The 27,439-nt window shown below is 39.9% G+C and overlaps 1 protein-coding gene and 1 non-coding gene across 2 annotated transcripts; both read left to right on the plus strand.

Moving 5' to 3' along the window:
* Nucleotides 1-233: 233 nt before the first annotated feature.
* On the plus strand, nucleotides 234-27,082 carry LOC133499572 (nuclear receptor subfamily 5 group A member 2-like). The gene is made up of 7 exons (XM_061817735.1): nucleotides 234-418; nucleotides 1,605-1,723; nucleotides 2,242-2,383; nucleotides 2,998-3,647; nucleotides 15,457-15,576; nucleotides 17,698-17,845; nucleotides 24,602-27,082. Exons 1-7 carry the CDS (start codon nucleotides 397-399, stop codon nucleotides 24,853-24,855), a joined length of 1,455 nt encoding a protein of 484 aa, XP_061673719.1. The 5' UTR covers nucleotides 234-396; the 3' UTR covers nucleotides 24,856-27,082.
* trnat-agu (transfer RNA threonine (anticodon AGU)) lies at nucleotides 14,667-14,739 on the plus strand. The gene has a single exon. It is a non-coding gene; the product is annotated as a tRNA-Thr (tRNA).
* Nucleotides 27,083-27,439: the final 357 nt, after the last annotated feature.

Genomic DNA, 27,439 nt, shown 5'->3' on the forward strand with positions numbered 1-27,439 from the left:
CTGTCTAATCAAAATAAACTTGTTGGATAAGTAATCCATTTGGGGAAAAATACTTTTAGATATATTTATTTGTTTTAAATTGAACCTTTCATGGTTTGAGTCACTGAAATCAGCATTCTTGCCTGCAGTCCAGGCATTTTCCAGGAGTCAGCCAAGCCAAGGCCACATGACTCTGCGTCCACCAATCGTAGCAAGGCAGCATAAGTTTGCGATAAGGGAAAGACAGTAAAGGGCGAGGAGGCTGAAGGAGACACCCAAACCAATCGCGTTACAGACGATTTTCCCCTTGGTCCGCTCCTGCTGTTGTCCTCAACAGCATATGCAAGGCTGCAGTAACGCCACCGTCCACATTTTCATAATCAGGCAATCAGCGACCGGTTGCATCCTGCTCTTCAGATGCTGGGAGACAAGGCTCACGGTAAGGCTCTCTACTTTTTCCGCAGTGTGTTTGGGGACAAAAGTGGACATGCGGAATTCCATCCAAAACTGCCAGGGTCTTTTGTTGGCACTCTTGTCTCAATGCAATTCTTGAACCGCAACGATAGCACTCGGGAAAACAGACGAAAAGATGTCGAAGAGTGCGAAAAGGAAAGATTGTAAAAGATGGGAAAAAGTAGATGTACAGTAAATCCAACTACCACATTCAATCTACCACCATTGTCTTCTTTTAAAATTCATTAAGTAATGAAAGAAAATAAGAAATTAGATTAGATAGTATTAATACTAATATTAACACTATACATTGACAAAAAATGTAAAATAGTAATATTGAAGTCATAAATGCAATGAATAATGAATACATCCAATCAATCAAAACCACGCGTTCCTATTTGAAATGTAATAAAATATAAACTAGTGCTTTTCGAGGCCACAATTCCATCTAAATGAAATGCACGTGTTCCAGTTTTTAAAAAAAGAAGATATATCTGTAGAAAATATTTTCTTATTATTCTTTCTTTCGTCGTTTGGCATTGAAATGCTAATGGAATAAAAATCACATTTTATTAACAATAGCATACAATTTCTGCACTTGCGTTCGTTAATGATTTTCCTTTTTTGAGGGGAAGGGGACAAAATATATGCTTATCTTTTAGTCTTTATTAAAATTTCAAACTATTATTATAATTTCCCAATTTATTTATAATCAGATTAGAATACTTTTTGTCAGATTTGCTGAAGCGTGTATATATATATATATATATATATATATATATATATATATATATATATATATATATATATATATAGAGAGAGAGAGAGAGAGAGAGAGAGAGAGAGAGACGTACACGGAACTAAAAAAAAAAAAAATAACGCGCAGACAATATTTTTGTAAAGTTTTGGCCTGTCGATAAATACAAGGAAAAATTCATGGGATTATTGAATTTATTTTACCAGTGTGATTTGAAATATAATACGTCTTCATTTGGATACACGTCAAATGTATACAAAATAAATACAATATTTTCATTTGGAGAAACTCATGTGTGAGTCCAGACATGAATAACCTACACAAACAGAATGTTTCGTGGCACTTGCAACCTTGATATTGTCCACACTCATCTTTGATATTTGTGCGCGTGTACGCGCATGCACGTGCACTCCAGGTGTGACTTTGAAGGTTATGGAATACACGTATGATGAAGATCTGGAAGAGTTGTGTCCTGTGTGTGGCGACAAGGTGTCCGGATATCACTACGGGCTGCTCACATGTGAAAGCTGCAAGGTAAACATCCACTGACGTGCTCCGAAAAACACGAAAGCAAAAATAAAAAAAAATAAAATCGGACACATACACTTACACACACACACATGCACACACGCGCGTATTTATGTACATCACTACGACTTCTTTCGTTAGAGGAGACTGCAGTTCCAAGTTTTGTGTTCGGGCTCCTTCTATTAATGTTATGTTATCAAACTTTTTTTAAACACGCTGTCATTATGTATTAGAGTCAACAAAATACATTTAACATAGTTAAAATACGTTGTTATTGTAAATATGATTTCGAATTGAATAGACTACACTTTTCGGTTGCACAAAATTAAAATGTGGTTAAGTGGCGTCATTTCCCCCCTTTCCTCACAAATAATCCATGTCAGTTTAACGAATTTTAATCATGTTTAAACATGCTCGAATTTAATAAATTAAATTTTTTAGCATTGAAAAAAATCGCACGCAGATGCAATGTTATTTCACTTGCCATCAAAAGAGGGCTAAAAAAATGTTTGGTAACGTTTCAGGGCTTCTTCAAAAGGACAGTGCAGAACAACAAGAGATACACTTGTGCTGAAAATCAGGAGTGTAAAATTGACAAGACTCAGAGGAAGAGGTGTCCGTTCTGCCGCTTTCAAAAATGTCTCAACGTCGGGATGAGACTAGAAGGTACGTCTTTTCGCCCTTATTATAATGAAAACTAAACTGATAAATATGAGCAACAGAATTCAGATATAAAGTTCAACTGAAGAAAGAAATTTGATCATTAAAAAAATAGTTTCATTTCTTTCAAGACAATATATTAATAAGCACGGGTATTATATTTATGTTCCGGATTTATATAGCGTTTTGAAACACATTTTTTACGACTTAATTCCAGTTCAAGCAAAAATCAGATTTTTTCGCTGTGGGTCTGTCATCGCTTCCTATTCGTATGAGTTGGGATTAATTGCCAGACAAGCATGCAAGAAAGCACCTGTTTCTTCCAAGCAAGAAAAAGGGCACATTCTACACTTACTGATAAAACTGCGGAGACTCCCGTGTTTTAAATCAAAAGCTCTATTTTGGCTACAAGGAGGAGTGGAGACTGGGGAATCTTCTCAGCCCTAAAAAGGGAAGCGAAAAGTGTGTTTGTGTGTGTGTGCACGCGCGCGGGAGTCTGATATTCAGTCAATGTATAAACCAAGCGTCGCGGTAAACTGGAAATATTTGAGTGCTTTTAATATCTCGAATGTCATTTGACGGTGGCGATTTTTCCTTTCTTTTGGGTGTCTTTTTGACAGCGGTGCGCGCGGACCGCATGCGCGGGGGCAGAAATAAATTCGGGCCCATGTACAAGAGGGACCGGGCCTTGAAGCAGCAGAAGAAGGCTTTGATCAGATCCAACAGCTTCAAATTGGAGGGCGCAGCCCCTCCGTCCGCCTCCCCGCTGCACACTGACTACGGCTTCAGCGGCCCCCTGACCAGCTTGCCCGCCGTCCCCAAAAGCGTCCTCCCCACCACCCCGGGCTCCATCACCCCCACAGACTATGAGGCAAACCTTTATGCGCCCCCATCTTTGGCTATGCAGTCCCACGCCCCCTTGAGCGGCCAGTACCAGTACACCAGCTTTCCCAGCAGGGTCATAAAAGCAGAGTGCCCCGACTACACTAGCTCACCCGAATCTCTCACTGGATACGCCTACCCAGAAATGTACCCCTCGGCCTCACCGCAGCCCCCCAGTCTTCCGCCACTTGTGCTGGAAATGCTGCGCTGCGATCCGGACGAGCTGGTGGTCCAGAATAAGATCGTCGCCCACCTGCAGCAGGAACAGAGCAGTCGAGGCCGTCTGGAGAAACCCGGGGCCTTCAGCCTCATGTGTCGCATGGCAGACCAGACCCTCTTCTCCATCGTGGAGTGGGCACGCAGCTGCATCTTCTTTAAGGAGCTCAGGGTGAGTGCAAGGCCGGCCGCATGCTCCCACTTTCCACGCGCCGTGCGTGCGTGCAGTCAAGACCAGCAAACTGCATAAACCGCTTAAAATCACCAATGTCTCTCAACCCCATATTTGTTGTGTAAATTTCAAACAAAAAGACCGAGCACACATTTATTTACATAGGCTAAATACACCTCTCGACTGTTTTATCTAGAATCTTGATCATATTCGACCTCTGAATATCAAATCACCGTTGAACAAAACTCTCTTACTTAAGCAAGCCCATTTTATGTCGCCTAGCAACCACAGCAGCTGATTAGTGGACAGCAAGTACTGTATATAGAAACAAAACCACCAGTCAAACAACAGCAACAATAATAATAATGATAATAATAATAGTTATAATAATGTACACACGATTAAATGGGACTAACGCAATGTTTTATTTAAACAATTGTCTGAAACGTAGCTATAATAAAATAAAAATCGATATCATATTTAGTTTACTACAAACAATGAATTATTTTTGAAACAGTGCAAATCCAGACAGCCATGTTGGGAACACAGTTTCAGCTTTTGTTTTTTGTCGGTTGAGTTTCATGAGTTTTATGGAAGTTTGATTGCAATCCCCAACCACAATAATAAAAAAATAATAATAATAACAGTAATAATAAGAACAAGTAGGTCTATAAAAACAGACATGCTGCGCATGTGTAGCTTTCCCTTAGGGGATTATTTCAAACACACTGTGCTAAAAATAGCTGGTCAATGTCATTTCTCAACCCCGAAAGTCAGTTTGCCCAGAATTAGGTTTGGACTTGCGGTAGGTGCTCGTGCAGTGAGTGCAGGTTGCTGGGCTACTCCAAAATGCATTTTGGAAACTAGACTGGCTGGTTACACTCTTGCGAATTTGCCTTGAGCAATCCTCATCATTGCCAAAAAAAAAAAAAAAAAACACAAAAAGACAAACAAAAAAAAAACAGTCTTATTCATGATATTCCATCACTTTCACATTTGTAAGTTATTTGCTGTATGGATAACCTAATTACACAAATATATACAATACAAATTCTTCCACACTTGTAGGTAGACACTCTGCAAGAAATCTCTGCTTGTTTGTGGGAATGTTTGCCTATTCACCCATAACAGTTGTGAGTTCAGATGCCACTGATGTTTGGACTGGTGGTTTTGGGTCATAATCACCAGTTGAGTACATCCAAAGGTGTTCAGATTAAGGCTATGTTCTAACAATGTTGAAAGTATAATATCATCCTAGATGCCATAAAAAGGTTAATAATTAAAAGTGATGGTGACATAAGAGGACATGTTTAGTGTGAGTGATGGTTAGCATGTCTGCTTCACAGTAAATATTCAAATTGCCTTTGGCTGTACGGCGCTTGTTCTTTTGTACGTCTTTACTTGAGTATTCTTGAAGTAGTTTAGATTCCTCTCACATTCAGCAAATGTGCATTAGATTATGTGAATGCTCTAAAGTGTTAACCACAGCTGTAATGAAGACAAGTGGGATGGAAAATGGATGGATGGGACAATGAGGAGCTGAAACTTTTACTCTAACCCTTGACTGAGGAATTCTTCATTACAATAATGACGACTGTTACCGAGACCTTTTTTCATCTGTAATGCATGTTGTATGTTGGGTGTAATGCAAATAAATTTGAGGCTGATCAGTAAAACAATATCTCACCTATTCCTCTACAGTATATGCAGAAGTTCACTTGCGCTGTATCCGCATGCAATTGTAAGGATCAGCTCGGGCAGTTGTGTACCACTGTTGTATCCTGTCTTCATTTTTTGATGTCTACATATTGTATTTCGTTTCAGAGATTTTGTGAGCTCTCATTGTCACAAGTGTTGTGGTGATAAATTTTTTTGAATTCATTGCCCTCTTGTGTCTGGTTGACCAAGCTCTCGTCTTCAGTTTGAAGCTGTAGATGATGTTAGCGTTCATGTTGTTTATGGTGGAGGATGACTTTCATGAAGTCTTCCATGTGTGGTTTGTTGGTTCCATTTCTTGCTCTGAGATTCAGCATCAAGTTGGTCTCCATATCTTTGCAAATGTCCAAAATGCATCCAGTTGTCTCCATTATCCATTCTCGATTTCTTGGTGTCTGATGTTGTTTCTGTGTTACTTAGCAGCTGGGACAGCACATTGCAAAACAGGCATTTGTTCTTTTGGCTTCTGGGCATCTCATAAAATATTGCAACATTGCAGTTTTGGAAGTCTTCAATTGACAGGCCATATATTGCATCTTTAACCTCGATCTGTCTTGCGTTACATATTTTTGCCAATTCTGTTTACCAGCTAGGCCAGTGGTTCTCAAACTTTTCACATTGAGTAACTGCCTCAAAAGATACCAGTGTCCAAGAAGTATGATAAAATACTGTAACATAGTAGGCCCAAGTGCTCATCAAACTGAGGCAGCAGTTTTATTCCATAAAGGTGAAAAAAGTGTAATTTTTGTGAGGCACTGTAGCAATATGCACAGTATGAACAATAACACTGTACATAAATATAGGGAAAAAAATGTCCTCAATAATGATTCAGTGAAAATGGATTGGATTTTAAAGTCAGATAGAAATTTCACCCAAAATAAAAATTTGTAACGAAATAGTTCTAAAAGATGATATCCAAATATATTGCACGTAAAAGATAAATACAACTGAACTGTGCAACAAACAAATGTACAGTTGTGGCCTAAATCAAGTTTCAGGCACTGTAACTTTATGAAGTTTGAACATTTATTCAGTGATGTTTACCACGCTTTTTGAACCACGGATTTAAATGTAAATATATGGACCATGAATAAAAACAAGTGAGCAAACCCAGTCTTCTGCTCATGTACTTGCTAAACATTCATTCATTTTCTGAGCCGCTTATCCTCGCAAGGGTTGCAGGAGTGCTGGAGCCTATCTCAGCTATCATCGGCCATGAGGCAGGGTACACCCTGAACTGGTTGCCAGCCAATGGCAGGGCATACAGAGAGACAGACAAGAGTTGCACTCACAACCATACCTATGGGCAATTTAGAGTGTCCAATTAATGTTGCATGATTTTTGGGATGTGAGAGGAAACTGGAGTGCCCGGAGAAAACCCACACAGGCATGAGGAGAACAAGCAAATCCCAAACATGCGGGGCTAGGAATTGAAACCCAGTCTTCAGAACTGTGAGGCCAACCTCATTGTTCCACAGTGCTGCCAAATAAATTAAAATAATGTGATGTAGTTCTTGGGAGACTTTGCGTTGAAGAAATAGTAGCTCTGGATCAGAGGTACTGACTATTATTAAATGCTTCATCGCTGGATATCAACAAAGATAAGCAAAGCAAAATCATCCACTTTTCACATGACGTGATGCTTCAACAATTGCTATTGCAAGCTTAATGAGCTGTTGCTGGCCTATACTATTGTTTAATTTAACATTCAATTACATGTCAGTCAACCATCAGTTCCTGTCATTGTTTTTGAGAAGCAATTTGAAGAAAACTGCAATGAAATACCATTTAAATTAATGTATGCAAAGTCAATAGACAATTACAGTACATTTGTCTGGTAAGGTGGCATGGGGATGTCCAGATTTGAAGAGATCTCTGGATAGACCGAAGACAACCAACCCCAACAGTGGCACTGAAACCAGCAATGTAGACATCCCCAATTAAAGATAAAAGTGCTTCACATTGTGCATTCCTGCCCTTACTGTCTACAAAAATAGCGTCCTCAGACGTAAATACACACTGATAGGAACTGACCAGAAACAATAGCTGCACAAAAATCTCTTGTGTACAACTATACCACCAGTGACTTCAGGTGAAAAAAAAAAAAAGAGAGAAATTCGAGGCAGTATGATCTAGTAGTGGGCACATCTGCCTCAGAGTCAGGTGATTAGGATTTTAACTTTTGAAACATTTCTGTGGGCTTTGCGTGTTATCCTGGTGTTTGTGTGGATTTTCTGGGGGTAGTTTGGTTCCAATTAATTAGAGATTTCAAAAATCACCCGTAGCTGTAAATGTGTGTGTGGATAGTTGTTTATTTATTAGTATGTGACTCATAACTAGTCGAGCTTTTGGCTCTCCTCTTGGCCAAAGTCTAAGAATAATGTGAAGACAAGTGGTATCGAAATGAGACTCATGAGACCGTGAGATTTTAATCATGAAAAAGAAAAAGTGACGTCAGAGAGGATATGAACAGTCATTCATTTATTCATTGTCGAGGGTCATAAATTCAACCTGTCAAAATAATAATTCAAACAAACAGTACACATCTGCTCAATCAACATTTCAAAAAGCCTCATGCTTTGTTTTATTATAATGATGAAAATAGTGTATGGTGCAAAAATGTTTGTATGTTTAATATTAAAGGTAGTGATTATCGATTGGCATCCAATGTTTTACTTTTTTATGTGGTTGCCATGGAATTTAAAGGTAATTGTGAAATGTGGAAACAGACCTATGTATGCCCCTTGAATTTAAAACACACCACAGTTTCACGTGAAATGTATTTGTGATGTTTTCCTTGTGAAATTTAAACTGTTATATGACCATTCAGCAGCCGGTGTGCAGTGAGAACAAAGCTGTGCAGAAAGAGCTGCTTCTCTGCGCTAGATAATTACATTCCATGCAGACGATAACAGGGGAATGTCAGCCTTCCACTGCAGAGCTGCACATTGCTCGGCTACATTGTTATTAAATTGTAAGCTATTGATTTCTGCAATTCCTCAAAGGTGGCCTTTGTCATGTCTGGGGTTTGACCTTCTGTTCACCTGTTGAATGGCAGACGTCGCGTGTAAAGTGTACACAATGAACATCACAATGGTTCAGTGTGAAAGCAATTAACTGGAGAGAGGACATTTCGAATGACTTTGCCCCAAGACAATCTTTGAAAGATTTATGAAAAATAGATTATTCTGTAATCATTTGAACTTTAAAAAAAATAGCAGGAAAATACTATTCTTGATTTTCACTGTACTTCAATGAGTTGTTTCTCACATATTGTAATCAATTGATCGTGCCAAAAAAAAAAAAAAAAAACAGCCAATGGTCCCACTAAACTGCGCGCGTGCGCAATTGTGCACCGCTGATGCAGTCTCGCGAATATTCTACGTTGCGCGCAAAAAAAAATCCAATGCAAAATGAATGTATAGCATACAGCTATTCAGTTTGTGGCATTTTTCAATTTGATTCAATGAGTGAGGGATGACTGGTTGTTACATCCAATGGCACAATTCACATACATACTGTAAAAAATGAAAAGAAGGCACTAGCTCCTTTTCGGCAGCACACGGAAGTTTCACGAACAACGATCGGTGCTCTGCCATACTCTCTTTTCTTGGTCTACCTTACACCCGCCAGCCCACCCTCTTAAAGACGTACTCTCATAATTATAAATGTTACAGTGCTTACGCAGCCCATTGATGTGTTTTATAATGGACGACATTTTCTCTTTTCCGAGTGGGAAAGGTCTGGTCTGAAGCAAAGCAGAAAATGCAGGATGAGATGGTGTGTAATTTTAAAATGCCACGTTGGCACAGCCTGATCCAGGATGAAAGCACAGACAAGCGCACAAAAAGCAAATTCTGTATTTTAAATATAGGAGACAACATAACATTAACCTTAAAACGGTTTGGGAGTATCATCATCATCATCACCCCCTCCCCCCACCGACCCCAGTCGTCGGGAGCTCCCGAGAGGCTGGCTGCTTGAAAAACAGATCTAGGGTAAAAACACCTGGGCACCCCTGCTCTAAAAGCATTTTTGCGGTGGACTGGCTGTAACAGGTGCCTGATAACAAAAACAAGTCAAAGTGTAGTAGTTGAGGAATTATGACTTGGGAGAATATGAAGACCCAAAATAACAAAAATCTATTTTATCACACCCTGCATAGGAGCAAAATTTTGAACTGTAGGGAACAAGTTGCACGGATATTTTCTTGACAGGAGGTTTTTCCAACAACCTGTAACCAGCAAGTGAAAGGATTTTATTTTAAATAGTAAGTAACTGAACTAACAACTAAACTAGGTCAATGTTATTTGATTCTTGTATCCATCCATCCATCCATCCATCCATCCATCCTTCCGTCCACTCATCCGTCCTTTTCTGAACTGCTTAGCCTTACAAGGGTCCCGGGAATAATGGTAGCTATCCCAGTTCTTTTCGGGCAGTAGGCCGGGTACACCCTCAACTGGTTCCTTAGCCAATTACAGGGCATGTAGAAATAAACAGCAATTCACACGCTCAAAATCATACCGATGTGCAATTCAGAGTCTCCAATTAATGCATGTTTTTGGTCAACAGAGCTCTGATACATAAAATATTTGATGGATTCTTTGTAGGATTTCTCTCAAATCTTAACTGACAAATTAATTACAGAGTTTCAAATTATGAAAAAAAACGACAGTTACAGTGGATATCTTTATTTCAAGTCTAAAAAGGTAATTTCACCCAGGCATGATGAGAAATGCTACCATGCTGTCATGCAGCTGTATGTCTCGGCAATTGATCTTCTGTAGTTCATGTCGACGGTAGACATTTACATGATCCGACATTTTACTATAGAATGGGCGGGGGCATAGCCCTTGGTTTCCCCTTTGCGAAAAGCTAACTAAACACATTACTATGTATTTTGTGTTTCTGTTGTAGAAAATAATATTCTTTAAACTGAATAAAAAATAAAATTCAAAGATAAATATATATATATATATATATATATATATATATATATATATGGCCTGTACTGTCTCTTAAGAAAACTATACCCAAATTGCACAGTTTATACATTTTTCTCATCAAACTCAATTTTGCTTCTCCTGTCCAAGTCGGCAATGTATGGGTTGCCCACACGGCACCTTGGGCAACTCCAGTATGGAAGCGAGGGCTGGTACCAGAGCCCAAGTAGTGTGTGGGGTTGAGCCCAACCATATCTAGCCAGAACTTCTTGACCTCAGCCTTGGTCCCTGCCTCCAGCCACCACGCCATTCACATTGCAACTGACCCACATGGCCCCTCCCACAGGTGTTGAGCCCATAGGAAGGGTGACCCACGTTACCCTATTGGGCTGTTTCCCTACAATTTATCCATCCATCCATTTTCTCAACCGCTTATCCTCACGAGGGTCGCAGGAGAGCTGGAGCCTATTCCAGCTGTCAACGGGCAGAAGGCACGGCACAGCCTGAACTGGTTGCCAGCCAATCGCAGGGCACATCGAGACAGCCATGCTCACAATCACACCGAGGGGCAATTTAGAGTGTCCAATTAAAGTTGCAAGTTTTTAGAATGTGGGAGGCATGAGGAGACTACAATTTATCTTCACCTAATTAAATATACATAAAAAGTACAGTTCTACTATCTACTATCACAATGATAGTATCACCACCTTTGTGGTAATAGTAATAATGTACAGGGGGCAGTCAAAAGGTATTTAGCCTAATTTAATTGAATATATTTTTTCTTCATGGTAGTTCTAATGATTTGATCCTTTTGATCATTGAATCCTTGTTTAAAGGTTTATTTAACAAAAACTTTTGTTTGAACATTTTCACTTCCCGTCACCTGTTATGGAAATGAGGTCAGTTTGCCCTTTTGAAGGAGAAAGCTGAGATTGAATTTCTTGATCTAGAAGGGGAACAACAAGTAAACATTTTCAAAAAGTTGACAAAATGTGTGTTGGATAAGCGTTACGTCATCAATGATGATACATTGATGGTGATCTCTTCAATGGTGTCCCCATGATCTTTGATCAATGCTTCAACGCCATCAAACTTCCAAGGCTTGACTGCTGACGGTGGTCTTCGGCACCTTTAATCTTCAAAGGGTCTTCAATTAACCTACCTTAGATGTTGTTTTTGGAGTAGGTGTGGGTGGAAACCGGAGTACCTGGAGAAAACCCCTGCACGCATGAGGAAAACATAACTTGTGACGTAGATGTCACCAATCATTTGCAGTGCCACTCTCAATAATATTAGTATACTCAATTAAATTAAACTGGGCTCACTACTTTTTGACTGCCCCTTGTATATTGAGCCCCCAAACATTACGCCATTCAGAGTAAAATAAATAATAAACCCCTGTATTTCTTTAGGTCTTAACCATCGTGACATTTGACTACAGCAAAGTGAAGGACAACGTTGGTGATTGGTTGATTAGTAAAAATGGGATTTTTCTGGAAACTAATTGCAATGACCCAGCGATTGGTTGGTGACTAGTCCAGCATTTGCCCAAAGTCAGAGGAGATAGACTAGAACTAGGAAACCCCTAGTTTCAACAGTATGCACTTTGGAATTGATGTGAAGATATGCTGAGGTTACCTCAATAAAATACCCTTGGTGATGAATAACTTGAGCTTCCACTGTCACATTTTGAATGCATTCTATTCAATCGTTGGCATCCTTGTTAAGAAATACATTAAATACTTTCAGCACTGTATCTCAAAAATATTTATATGCTGGCTACTAGCAATCAAAGAAAATCATCCCAGTGGTAGAAGGTGGCACTCAACAGGTATACAAACACACTTTAACCTCAACTTGGTGCAGATGTGACATGAATCTCTTCTTTTAAATGACTTGCTCTATATGTTGGAGACAATTTTATGTGTTTTCTTGGCTGCAACTGAGAGTCTAACTCCTCTTGTAGAGGAAGCATAGGAGGTCGCGGAGACCTCTTACTTCCTTAACCTCTTCCTTTAGCACACCAACCCCACAGCACATCACCATTTCAGATGGGTGTGTGGTCCAGATTGAACACTCTCCTCTGCCACTAATATAATGCTTGATTTAGATCAGGGGTGTCCAACTCATTTTTGTCACAGGCCACATTGGAGTTACCATTTCCGTCAGTGGGCTGTTATGACTGTGAAACCACAAAAATCTTTAACCGCCTCATCATATTTACAAACGAAATTTATGAACTAGTTTCTCATCGCGTATCACTAACTTCTTCTTCGGCATAAAACATTACACACTTCATTCAGCAGGTCAGTGATACACTAACAAAGTGAAAGTTGTTCTCCTGCAATGTATAAAGCACTGATAATAATTCAAACAAACTCAAAGAAGATACTTCTCCCTCACTTACCTTCCAACATACAGCCTTGTGTTTGTTGATATTGTCCACATTTAGGTGTATGGGCGCTCTTCCGCAAGCCTTAATCCATCGTAGACACTTCGTCAACTGTGTTTTAGGCTTTGGAAAATGAATCAACCCAGTCCCTTGTGACCTAGTAGGATATCTTTCATCAGAATTGCATGTTCCCCAAGCGCATCTGAGGACTAGTATTTTCATAACATTAAGTTTTCCAAGCGCACGCTACTGCCAACCACTGTTGCTTGTGGGACAATATGGTGAAAGGGCCGTGTCAAGCCAGGGGTTAAGACAATGCTGCTGTCTGATTGATTATTATTGTACTAGTGATTGACAAGTTGGAAAGGTCCATTCTGTCAGATTACTGTCAGATGCATGTGTCTGAGACGAGTGGGAGCTGTTGGTGTGGAATTACTGACTTCTGTGTCCTTCACTTTACAGACAATAACGCACGCGTGAAGATATACACACCTACACGTAACTGTCAATACAACACTGGATACACTAACACAACCCCCAATAGCCATTCATTATGGCCAACTAATCTTCCATTGTTTCTATTGGTTCACATACTGTATTCTAGTGTAATGTACTGCATGACAGTGGGTGTTTTTTGAAAATACAGTCAGAAGCAAATTTACAGTATCGTAATTTCTCGAGTTTAATGCGTCCTGAAGTATAATGCGCACCCCGGAAGTTGACCGAAAAAATCATGAAAACCCTTCTACCAATCTCCAATGCGCATCACCAATTTGCTGCTATCCATATACTCAAAATATTGGGAATTATCTGTATTTCTATTTTGCTAGGTTTGTACTTTTATTGTTTGTACTTGTATTGTTCATCAAAAAAATGTCTGTACAACAATCATTAATAATGATCTTTGTGCGTGTACTGATGCAGTGGTAATATATATCTTGGGACAGGCCACGGGACACGCTTGTCCTGGTCCCTGCAAATGTCAGAACGGAATCCCTCAACTGACTAAATTTTAATATTTTATTAGTACTGTATACATATTACAGTCTTAACACTGTCTAACTTGAGCATTTTTTGCATTACATTTTTGTGTATAAAATGTTTTTGCATAGTACAGTTAATCTACTACATTACACATCCTTGGCCGAGACTTCAAAAGAAGCATCTGATTTTTCTCCAATCTGAAAAATATCCATCATAGCTACCTTTGCTGCATCACTGTCAAACTCATCATTGATGACTTGTTCCAGTTCTGGTGCCTCCTGGATTCATGAACAGTGATCCCATCTTGCTCCCACAGCATGTCATCCTCTGTGCAATCCATGGCATTTGTGAGGAAACATTTTTTAATCCCAAGAGTCCTGGTTCACTTTATTCCTCATTATTGTCATCGCTTTGAGGGTAAGGTCCACTGTGCTATCAGCTCTTGCACCTGTTTAGCTACAATCTGTAGCAGGTCTTCATAGCGTCAGGTTGCTATCAAAACGAGAGCTCAAACTATGTAGAAATGAGCGTAATGGGCACTTGTTTGTAAAAAAGTGAGCGTTTTAATTGTGTGCTATCCCATTTTTTTTTTAAATGATCGTACGATTGTACTACGTAGTTTCAGCTCACGTGGTTTTGCTTCCGGTTTGGCCGCGTCATCGGCAAAAGCGATGACACATTTATTTTAAAGCGGCTGCACAACTAGCCCTTGTAGTCAACATGTTTTGTATTCCTTTAAGTTAAAACATACTCACAGATAGTCATTTCTGATGTTTGGCGCAGTAGCAACAAATATGCTACGCTAATGATGATAAAATTCAAAGCCCCCCCGAGGAGGTCAGAGTTCAGGTTGATGGCGCACATTACTGTAATATATATATGAATGTGTAACATAACACATTGAATGTATCGAAATGTATATGTATATATATATATATATTTTTTTTTTATTTATTTATTTATTTTTTTCTATGTATGTATGGCCCCATAGCTCAGTGGTGAGAGCATTGGTTTAGTAAACCAGGGGTCGTGAGTTTGTATCTCACTGGGTCCTCTACTCCCCAAGAGGGGTTGTGTCAGGAAGGGCATTAGGCGTAAAAACTGTGCCAAACATATATGTCCGTTCATCTGAGATGACACGCTGTGGCGACCCCAAAAGGGACAAGCTGAAAGAAACTTACTTATCCATACCTAAATATAATGCACTCCATTGACTTTGTGAAAATATTTTTGGAAAAAATTCCGCATTATTTTCGAGAAATTACGGTATGTGTGTTCCAACATATTTGGATTTTACTGTGTATATATTAAATGTATTAAAAAAAAGTGTAGAAAAATACATACATGGGACAATTACAAAAGAAAAACTATGTTAGGAAATAATAGCTAGAGTTATGGATCGGTTATTGGTTCTTAATATGTATTTTAAAATTATTTTAAGAATACATACCTTGTATAGTGGGTTTAGTTTTCACATTAATCCATGACACTACTCTATGTTTATCTGACACATAAACAATATACATGACAGAAATAATTAATATTAAAAATGCATAAAAGTATAATTTAACAAGAACAACAGAACAACAACATCAATCATAATATGTAATAAAAACAATTATCCTACTATTGACTGAAAATAAGTGCATTGTGTAATTTTTATTCACAACAGTATTATATGTGTTTTGGGATAAAAACGATGAAGACAATGAAAGTAACAAAGGACTACTTTTTGATTTTCCATTTTGTATTTGTCTTATGTTTCCTGAAGGTGGGAGATCAAATGAAGCTGCTGCACAACTGCTGGTCTGAACTTTTGGTCCTGGATCACATTTTCAGACAAGTGCAACATGGAAAGGGAGACAGTATCCTGCTGGTGACAGGCCAGGAGGTGACAACTCCCCCACACTGCTTCCCACAAGCACAGCATAAAATATAGCTTCATTCAGTAACGCTGAACTTAAATTGTGAAATATTAAAAAATAATAATAATAAAAACATACATCGACAGTGTATATCGTGAGCCAAGAGTCTCTAAAAACAAAGGAATACCGCATTCTTTGAGGATGAGCTGCTCCATGGGGCAGGGTGACCCACCACATATACAGTATTCAGAAGCTGGAAAACCTCAACCTCCGTAGCTCGTGAATAACATTGCAATACAGAACTGTCAAATATTAATTTGGCAGTGTCAGGTGAACATAATAATATTGTTTATACTAAATAAAATGGACACGCAAGCAACCATGCAAAGCATTTATAACATAGATTTAATCCATTTTCAAAGCCACTTCTCGCACAAGAGTCACAAAAGTGTTGGACTCTATCCCAGCTAACATCAGGTGAAAGGCGGATTACACCCTGAACTGAACTCCACACTGGCGGGCCCGCCATTGAACCCTGAACCTCAGAACTGTGAGGCCAATGCTTTCCACCCGACCCACCGTGCCGCCACAACATATTTAGTTGAATTAAATCAATGTGCATTAATTGGACATTCTAAATTGCACATAGGTGTGAATGTAACTGTGGCTGTTTGTCTCTATGTGCCCTGTGATTGGCTGGCAACCAGTTCAGGGTGCACCCTGCCTCCTGCCCATTGACAACTGGGATAGGCTCCAGCACTCATGCGACCCTCATGAGGAAAAGCGGCTAAGAAAATGGATGGATGGATAAATCAATGTGGAGTCACTGATGGTGTAGTGGTACACATGCCTGACTTTGGTGTAGGCAGCTTGGGATCAATGCCCACTCAGTTATGGTGTCAATATGTACCCTGCAAGTGACTGGCATCCAATTCAAGGTGTACCCTGCCTCCTGCCCGTTGACAGCAGCGATAGGTTCCAGCACTGCCGTGACCCTTGTGAGGATAAGCAGCTAAGAAAATGAATGGATGGATAAATGTATTGGGAAAATGATATACACCAGGGGACATCACTCTTTTTGAGGCTGCGGGCTACTTCGTCAGAACTCATTGTACGAAGGGCTACGTGACTTGTTTGCAGCAAACTTCAGTCATAGTTCATTATGCATACATACAATATTTTCATTTTAATTTTTTGTATGTGACATTACAGGTATTTTAAACATTCAAATAACAAGTCACATTTTTTTATAAAAATTTAAAGCTGTGGTATTTTTAGAACATGCCTCGTGGGCGCCTTAAATTGTCCTCGCGGGCTACCATGCGCTGCGGGCCGCGTTGGTGACCCCTAATATACACCATAGTCAGAAATTAGGTTTTTGGTCTAAAATAACACTTTATCTCATAGACACTGCAGGAGTGAATAATTACAACGTGACACTTGACAGTTCACTAGGAAAGAACCACAGGCAACTGTTTGGAAACAACGGGCCTTAAAAATGTGGAAGGTGATTCGATAAATGTTCATATCCCTACAAATTAATCAGATCAACAGTCAATCTTCTAGTCCTTCTCCAGTGTTTTGATTTGGCCTTGAAGAATTGGTTATTCTAATGCTACTAAGTAAACCACACCTGCAGCTTCAAATTTCATCCCTGAAAGAAGCTTGGTCCCTTCTTTGTTGAGTGACCACAAATGTACTGATTTAAAGTTCACAGATGGATTTGCTAGGAAACACTGAAGTATGGTAAATGCAATTTAGCATATCAGCACAACAACAGCAACATTCAAAAAAATAATGAGAATTTTTTTTGCACCTTTCATTGGACCCAATGATTCTTATTAGAGATTACGATATTAATAAGACATGCATACGTAAAACACGTGTCATCCATGTGATTTGGGTGAGAGGTGGCATACACTCTTGACATGTCACTTACATGTATATATCACGTTGAGAATCAAGTGTTCATACTAACATTGACATCTTGACTGAGAGGCATACTTGCTAACCACTCACCAACTGTATTGCCACCACTGATATTTGTAATCGTTTCATAAAACCTAATGTTGATATTCAAGATTATGGCTGATGTAACTCATCCTTTACATAACATTAGAAATTAATTAGTGTCTTGTATTTTGCAGATTGAGCTGTCTTCTGTTCTGTCTCAAGGCGAGGCAACTCTGTCAAGTTTGGTTCAAAGAGGACAGGACCTTGCTGTAAGGTTGAGGGTCCTGCAGGTGGACCGCAGGGAGATTGCCTGTCTGAAATTCCTGCTCCTTTTCAACCCCAGTGAGTCAAACTTATAATGTCTATAATGATACTGTCAATAGAGCTCAACTATGCAATTTTTTTTCAAGAAATATCAATGAGATCCAAAAATTCCTGGGCACTTACATGAATGATAAAATAAATTATAATTTGTAATTTTATACAATAAACAGACCTACAGCTACTACAACTAATAATAACAATTTTGACGTAAGTCAGGTGTCGCTATTACAAAACTTTCATCTTCTGCATCACAGGCATTTTTCTTTAGTTTCATAGATAGATTGGAATACTGAGAGAAGGCAAAAATTTTCATCTTTTGTCTTGTCAAACCACTCAGCAAATTTTCCACATACTTAACAAAGGTACCAAGGTTGTTTTAGTATATTTAATTTCAAAACAACTTCCTCTTCTTCTTCTTCTTCTTCTTCTTCTTCTTCTTCTTCTTCTTCTTCTTCGTTGTCGTCGTCATCTTCTTCTTCCTCTTCTTCTTATCCTTATTCTTTCTCTTCTTCATTACTTCTTCACTACTGAAACAAGGCATTTGTATTTCTTTTTCCATTTTGTCACCTTTCCTGTTAAATAACTTTTAATTTGTTTGTTTCTTCTTTGTGTATTGTGTGTGTTTTCACAGTATATTGTGCAGCCTATTAAAAGTCAAAATATTAATTTCCATGCCAAAAGATCCTGTGGAATAGTGGGCTTTAAAATGTAACATTTATATTTAATCAAATATTTCCTTACTTACTGCCTATGCACTGTAATATGGTTTTTAGTACTGGCTTTTTACCTTGAACGAATTCACTTAATTAAAATCCTAGTCTTGCGAAAAGCCAATGTTAACAAAGAAAACCTCTTCTATTGTCCACTAATGGCATTCTAAAGAAGCATAATGGGTCTATCATTCGGTGGAAGGGCTGACATTCATGTAGCGCCTTGCACAGATGGAAAGAGCATAGATGCGGTTTGCCCAGATTCCCAGAAGTGTTTGCTCTTCAGCACAGGGAAGATGGTAACAAAGAGCTTTTGAATGGGGAGAGCACTTGTGATAGGCAGAAAATATTTTCTTTCTTGACTAGCAGCTTCTTTGCACACACGACTTTTTCTCATCCTTAGAGTCAGGTTTGTCAGGGGTAATTTAATTGCCACTAAGCATTTTAAAAGGATGATTCATAACATTGATTCAAAACATTTAATTACTTTGTGAATGGATTCTTCAAGATGGGCTCAGCTGATTCTGAATGCCTGCCCCCCCTCACCCCACACACACACATGCACGCATACACATGCATGCGCCCACAAACATAAAACCATAAATATTGCCTGATAAACATTTTTTACTTCTGCATCAAAGCAATGGTAAAACACTGAACACCGTTAGTTAAGTCATGATAATTAAGAGGTAGATAGGTAGGTGGTCAATATATTGTGTGTCCAGGAGATCAGGTGGAAAGCACAAGCTTAAGACAGAAGCTGACGGGGCAGGTTGAAATCATTTTACCATGGTGTAGGTGGGAAGAGAAATGGAGTAGGGGGTATCTTGAAGAAAAAGTTCATCAAGAACATACCTGGAGGTGAAAATAGTGTCAGATCAAGTGATGAGCCTGAAACGTGAAATCGATAGTGTTGTATTTTAAATAATTAGTAATTGTTTGCCGCTGGTAGGATTGTAAACTAGATGAGGGAAAAAAAATTCTTGAAAGAGCTGGATGGAGAAGTTCGGAGTATCCCAGGCAGAGAGAGACATGTGATTGGTGCAGATTGTAATGAACATATTGGTGAAGCTTGGAATTCAGGGAAGGAACCTGGAAGGACAGTTGTTGGTGGACTTTGCCAAAACAATGGAAAAGGCCAGAGCGAACATTTTTTCCAGAAGAGCCAGTAATTTAGGGTGATTTACAAGAGTGGGGGTAGAAGGACACAGATAGATTACATCTGGTACAGATGATGTAATCTGAAGGAAATTAGAGACTGTAAAGTAGTCCTCGTGTGTAGCTATACAGCATAGAATGGTGGTGGAGAAAATGACACTGACGGTGCTGAATAAGACTGAAAAGACAATGGGAGAGAACCTTGTGATGGAAGCTGAGCAAGAAAGATTTTTCGTGAAGGGTTGAGACAGGCTCTTGATGGGCAACTACAGCAAGGTGACTGGACGGAGACTTGTAGTGGAGCCTTAAAGGTCAAGTGTCATCTCTATAAACATTCTAAAATAGTTACTGTAATGAAAAATACATATAACATTATTCACTTCAATGTCTATAGGAAAAAATAAATATGAGCGGAGAGCATGTCATCCATGCGCAAAGTTGCAGAAGTGTCATTCTATGACATCCAAGTGGTCGCCATATTGGCTGCATCCCCCGTCAGTGACCTCACCCCAGATATTCGCCAATGAAAACACGCGGTGGACCCTACTATGGGAGACGAACTTGCCCATTCTGGCACGGAAGCTCTTTTCGAAGAAGAGAACACCACAGAACTTTGAAGTTACCGGGGCAATATTACCTATTGTTTTGAGCCATATTCAGATGATATGCGATCACAGCCAAACCGCCTCCCCGTCCGATCCACTTCCACGGCGCAGATGAGCCATCGCGGCTCATTGCAGCCAGCCGGTGTGGCTCATTTTTGACGCTGAGGTGGCTTATCATGGAGCCGAAGCGGGCTGCTTTAGGGTGTTGTTCATAGTCGCCGCAGTACACGATGAACAACACCATCAAGCCGGGGCACTTTGCTGCGTTGTCCTCACATCCGGCTGAGTGTGCCATTGTCGGCACCGTTGTTCGGAGCCGCTGCCGTCCGTGAGCCTGACGCGCAGCCTTTGCTGGTGAAGCAACGCAGCAGCCTTTGCCGCCGAGCCCGACGCCGTCCGACACGCAGATTGAGACATTTAGCACACCTGTCATACGTACGTGGATCTTTTTTTACGTTATGAGTGACCAATTATGTGGTCTGCCCCAAACTATTATTTTTTTTTTTGTGGCTGGTAGAGTGGTTGAAAAGCTGCCTCAGGAATAGTAGACATTTGGGCTGGTGACCATTTTTAACAAGGGTGAACTATAGTGGAATAAAGTTATTGAGACACACAATGAAGTTATGGGAAAGAGTAGTGGAGGCTAGACTCAGGACAGAAGTGAGTATTTGCAAGCCAGAGTATGGTTTCATCCCTAGAAAGATGACCACATATGCATTACTTGTCTTGAGGTCCACAGAAGGTCAGAACGAGCTTGAGTGTGTCTTGTAGCTCTAGCTCTGGTTCTAGATCTAGAGGAAGCCTATGATGCATTACCAAGAAAAGAACTGAGGTACTGCATGTGAAAGTTTGAAGTAGCAGAGAAGAATATTATATTAGAACAAGATATGTATGAGGGGAACAGAACTTGGGTGAGGTGTGCTGTTGGTGTGACACTGGAGTTTAAAGGGAAAATCCAGTGCTTTGCATGAAAAGTGTATCCAACAGGTCATGTAATATGTACCCTATTTTGACAATGTGATGTTAAATCCTCTCCCATTTAATAGTGTTTTGAGAAGATTTTTATCGACAATTACAAATTTTCAGGGGCGCTGCCATTTTTGTGAGTCACATGATCTACGTGGGCGTATGTGACATATACCGTGCCTTTCCAAACGCTGGATTACATGGGACACCATTATGCCCAGTGCTGATTTCTCAGATTTATCCTCATCTGATGAAGAAATAGCAGTATTGGTTGATCGGGAAGACAGAGGAATGCTTCCATACAGATTTGAACCTGTGGCTGTAATTAATGTTGAATATTCAGATGGTTATTCAGGCGGAATGACACGGAGTCTGACTACTCGGACACCTACGTGCGACATAAGTATGTGAAAAAAAGGTCCCCGGGAGCTCTGGGGCGCCAGCTGCGTATGGTTCTTTGGATACTAATGATGCGGAGTCTGACACGTGAGCCACTGAAGGCTGGCCATGAGCTTTGGCGGCGGGCTGCGAGCCGAGCTTCAACGTCCGGGGAGGCCTTTCGCCGAGCTTCGGTAGCGGCGGAGGCCTTCAGCTGAGCTTCAGTGGTGGCGGAGGCCTTTAGGCGAGCTTCGGTGGTGGCAGAGGCCTTTAGCCTAGCTTCGGGACTGGGGCTAACGGCCTCCACCGCCTGGAAGCTCGGCTCGTGGCGTGCCGACGCCCGATTCGTTAGCCCTGGACACCGAAGCTACGCTAAAGCCCTCCGCCGCCACCTAAACTCGGCTAAAGGCCTCCCCGGATGTCGAAGCTCGATTCGCAGCCCGCCGCCCACCGCCGGAGCTCGTGGCCCGCCTCTGCTGCCTGGAAGCTCAGCTCGCGTCATTCCCGTCCAAAGAACCATCCACGGCTGCCGGCCCGGAGCTCCCGGGGGCATTTGTTTACGCACTTATGTCGCGCGTAAGGCCTTAAAGTAGTCAGACTCCGTGTCATTCCGCCCGAAGAACCATCCAAATATTCAACATCAATTACAGCCAGAGGTTAAAATCTGGTACGGCACGGTACACGTCACATATGCCCACGTAGATCATGTAATTCAGGAAAATGGCAGTACCCTGAAAATTCATAATTGTCGATAAAAATCTTCTCAAAATACTACTAAATGAGAAAGAATTTAACATCACATTGTCAAAATAGGGTAGATATTACATGACCTAATGGACACACTGTTCGTGCAAAGCACTGGATTTCCCCTTTAAAGTGGAGGTTGTGACTGCATCAGGGATCAGCCCTGAGGCCTTCCTGCTTCCAGTGGTGATCGATAGGCTGAGAGATGAGGTTAAACAGGAATCCCGACGGACCATGATGTTTGCAGATGACATTGTATCTGCAGTGAAAGCAGGGAGAAGATGGAGGAACAGTTAGAAAGATGGAGGCATGCACTGGAAGGGAGAGGAATGAAGATTTGCCAAAGTAAGACTGAATATACTGTATGTGCACAGGAGGGGGAAGAGTGAGGCTATGGAAGAAGAGCTAGTGAGGGTGGAGGACTGGTCACCAGCCAGTCGCAGGGCACATGCAGTGGCTGAAATACTGTATTTAAAGTGCCACTGTCACCAAAAACATGAAAATTAGTATGTTGTTTATAAAAAAAAAAATCGGCGAATAGGAATAGAATTTGTTCACACCACGTCAGAATGTTGTCGTATATAGTTTTTTCCAACTCCCGCCATGAAAGATCTGTGGACTGTGTGGGGTTGAAGAAGTAGCCGGAAGTGACGTATGGTGCAGACAACTTCAACTGCAGAGTCGAGTGTATTTACGCACGCACATGCATGTGCCCACAAACACAAACAATAAACATTGACCGGTGAAGATTTTTCACATCTGCAGCAAAGCAACAGTAAAATGCTGAACACTGTTTGTTGCGAGAAATTAGCTGGTTTTTCTGAGTTTTTTCCTAAATGCCTGCTTATTGTGGTGCTGGATTTTTCTAGAATACTCGGGAGGATGGATTTACTCTTCACACATTTCCAAAAGGCCCAATTCATTGTGAAAAATGGATTGCAACGGTACAAGAGCAGCAAGAGCTTTGTGGGTTCCAATTGACAGGTGTGCATAGAGCTAGTAAAAAAAAAAAACAATAGTGGGGGGGACTAATTTCTCTCACAGTTTATAGCATATGTTGTGTATAAATTTAGAATAAATCCCCTTGGTCAAACCAGTAAAATATAATGAAGCAGTTTAAAGCGTTTAAAACCATTTTATCACACACACAATACAATACAACACAAAACTATCAAACTAACACAGAATAGAAGTACAAAGACAGTTTAGTAGCGTGTAACACAGGCTAACTAGCCAAACAACGTATAGTCACAAGTCGAAGTTGAATAGGGTGACCCATGTTACCCTATTGTTCTGTTTCCCTACAATTAATCCATCCATCCATCTATTTTCTGAGCCGCTTATCCTCACGAGGGTTGCGGGAGTGCTGGAGCCTATTCAAGCTGTCATCGGGCACGTGGCAGGGTGCACCCTGAATTGGTTGCCATTCAATCGCAGGGAGCATAGAGGCAGACAACAGTCACACTCATAATCACACATAGGGGCAATTTAGAGTGTCCAATTAATGCATGTTTTTGGGATGTGGGAGGAAACCGGAATGTCCAGAGAAAACCCACGCAGGCATGGGGAGAACATGCAAACTCCACACCGGTGGGGCCAGGATTTGAACCCTAGTGCTGAGAACTGTGAAGCCCATGCTCTCCACCTACCTCACTGTGCCGCTCAATATGACATATCCAATTGAAAGTAGGAAACAGAAGAGAATTGTACATAACTATTTTCATGGCAGTACCAAATCATTTACAACTTGAGAAACTGCTTTTTCGGTGTGCACCATGTGATGATGGAACAAGTAGTTTTGAGAATTTTAATTCTGATCTGAAAAATGTACCAAGTTGACTGAGAAAACTGTCATTTTCATACAAAAGAGTAGAAAAACTGATTAAAAATATCACTGGCCAAAATTAAACAGGCCAGAGGGTTGAAGTAGTTCAGTGGTATGAAAATGCTTGAAATGATGATGTCATAATAGACCATCCAATAGACCATTGTGAGATAGGCTAAATATTAGGGGAGCGTTCCCTTCCTTTATCCATACAGCACCGGCCTGGAACTGTACATGTTGAAGTACCAAAACTGCAGGATGTTTGCTTGTATTTCAAATACATTTATCACATTTTATTTTCTGTCCGTACTACATGAGCCATACTGTTATAACTGCCCACAATACACAATGACACACATTTAGAATTACCTTCTGATGATGTGTACAGATGTGAAGCTGTTGGAGAACCAGGCATTTGTGGAAGGTGTTCAGGAGCAGGTGAATGGAGCTCTGCTAGAGTACACCCTGACCACCTACCCTCAGTTCCAGGAGAGGTTCAGCCAGCTGGTAGTGCGACTGCCTGAGCTACGATCCCTCAGCACGCAGGCTGAGGACTACTTGTGCTACATGCATCTAAGCGGAGAGGTGCCATGCAACAACCTACTGATTGAGATGCTCCATGCCAAGCGAGCATGTGTGTGAGGGATGCACCCGACGTGTTTCACCATGTTATGTGTCTTGTTGAGACTGTGTGTGATCAGAAATTCAGTAATGAAAGTGGACTTCATGCCGGCTCATCTTTGTGAGCCTTTTTATAGCTTGAGAGGTTCTTGTGAGTTTGACAAAACCCCATCTGTGTTTCAGATTGTTTAAAGCATTTAATGTAAATGTTTGTATATTTATGTGACTGCTTTAAATTGAATTATAAAACATTTAAATGACATCATCAAATTTACTGGGAATGCAGAATATCCTTTCCCCCAAAGTACAAGAAACTAAACATTGCCCACATAATGTCTCCACTCGCTTCCAACTTGCCAATGACAACCACAGACAAAAATGTGTATTGACAATAAGAGAGTTGTCGTATGTTGAAAGCAGTATTCTATTAAAGTTCAAATGTAAAATGTGCTTAGAAAGCTGGTGCTTAACTGTCACATAGAATGGCACCATTAGCCAGAACTATCGCAATAATTATGGCCTGGTGATTAACTGTACTTCTTATGATAAATTTTATAACGTATTTTTAGAAATTGAATGTTGGATATCCTTTTTATTTTATCATCAAAACATTGCAGATGAGTGATTCTGCTGTTTTTAGATGAAGAGGATATTGATAGCATTCCAGGTGAGGACATTCTCAACAGGATGATTTCATTTTGTCACATTTTACAATATAGTTTGGTTCTAGTCTATTTAAATATTGATATATTGATGTCACAACATAGATCTGTTTAAGACATACTCATAAAATTAAACAAAAAGTTGGATGAAGTCATTTATCAAAATAAAAACAGTGGTCATGGAGATGTATGTCAACTTTGTTTTTCCTTTTCAGATCTTAGCAGGTATTTCTCTTGGCCCACAGACAATATGGGGAGTGAAATGAAGCAAGTGACAAAATTTCAGTATTTGATTTAAATTTGAAAGCTTTGCGTATAATTATTAGTGTGCCTAAAGAAAAATAAACAGATTTTTGGAGTCATCTTTCCCTATAATTTTTTATCAATAGGGAATTGTGACTCATTCAGAAATCATAGAGTGGGTTTGTAATAGTGGCCATGCTAATTGGCATAGTCACATGAGAACACTATAAGTCAAAAATTTGCCAATAAAAGACTTCATATTTTCTGTCAGCCATCAACGTCAAAGTTCTTATCAACAATAAAGGTCAGAATTTCCTTCTTCAGTTAACAGCTCATTGATAGTTTTTTTTTTTTAAATTTACTAGTGTAGTACAAAACTCTTGGCTCCATTGGGTTTTAATACAAAAGCTATCTTTGTTTCGATCAGCAAACCTGTAACGCATTGGTATTTACACAGAACCACAGAATATCATGAAAGTTGAACATTCACCTTTTTAAAATTTATGTCATATTCGAAACATTATCACTCATGTTAGTTGGCTGTTTGTTTTAGACAATTTAAATGTCCTGTTGTCCAGATATTTATTCGATTATTATATGTTTGTTTTTAACAGCTTCCGTACTGAGCAGTTTAAAGTCAGTCTATCAACATATTGGATCGGATTGGAAATCCGAATAATGGGGCTAACAGAACACTGTGTGTCTGTTCTTGGTAGTGATAGTCCTCAATGTGATATCTGTGGCACTTACTGTATTGAAAGTAAGCGAGACTTATAATGTGGACACATATGGGCACATGCAGCGACAATGACAATGTAAACGACAACAACTCTTGCCAATTGTGAAATAAACACACAGATGAACAAGTGTTTTCAACATCATACAGCTCAATGTAGAAATTAAAAATCTTTCCTTTAACTAATAGGTGTCTGCAATGTCAAGATTCATAGACAATCGTTACATCTGGTTTAATGTGAATGTTACACACAGACACACAAAGACAAACACACAACTCACACCCTTGATGTCCCTGCTGAGACAGGTGGGTGTTAACGTGATGTACATGATGTATATTTATGTTGTGAAGTGACAAAATTATGATTCATTTAAACTTTAAAGACGATGTCCTCTTATTTTTCATGCGTCAATTTTCCACTGTTGTTAAAAAGATTTTCTCAAGATTGCTTTTGTTTTTGTCTTTCAACTTTATTTTCATTGTAGATTGACAATCTGTCTCATTTTAAGGTGTTTTTCTTCCAAAAAGAGACGGTGACTGACCAAAGCATTTTGTTCTGTTTCAATTTTATTGTGATCGTATCACACGAATAAAACTCAATGAAACAAAACTGGACTCTTGAGTTGGCTATTTTTGCAGTTTTCAAAGGATCCCATAGTATTTACAGCTTCCCTCCCTGGCTAAAATGCAGAGGGGTTGCGTCAGGAAAGCGTGAAAACTGTGCCAAAAAATATGCGTTGATCTGAGATGACACGTTGTGGCGACCCCTAACGAGACAAGCTGAAAGGAAAAGAAGAAGAACAGTCATTATATGTGGCTATTTTTAGCCTTGCCTGATAATTTCATTCCAAGACAAATAGTATTTCTTTGTCTAAAACAGTAATCCTCAGCAAAATATAAAAAAACTCAAACTCATATAACTCCTTAAAGTGCAAGTGTCATCAAACGGATGATTTTTGGTATA

The sequence above is a fragment of the Syngnathoides biaculeatus genome, chromosome 4 (genome assembly GCF_019802595.1).
Source record: "Syngnathoides biaculeatus isolate LvHL_M chromosome 4, ASM1980259v1, whole genome shotgun sequence".
Taxonomy (NCBI): Eukaryota; Metazoa; Chordata; class Actinopteri; order Syngnathiformes; family Syngnathidae; genus Syngnathoides; species Syngnathoides biaculeatus.

What these genes read in the sequence shown, in the direction of transcription:
- LOC133499572 (XM_061817735.1), top strand. Translation starts at nt 397, where the DNA reads ATGCTGGGAGACAAGGCTCACG. An exon ending in CGTCGGGATGAGACTAGAAG is followed by an intron (nt 2,384 to 2,997) that starts GTACGTCTTTTC and finishes TCTTTTTGACAG; the next exon opens with CGGTGCGCGCGGACCGCATG. An exon ending in CCTGCTCCTTTTCAACCCCA is followed by an intron (nt 17,846 to 24,601) that starts GTGAGTCAAACT and finishes TGATGTGTACAG; the next exon opens with ATGTGAAGCTGTTGGAGAAC.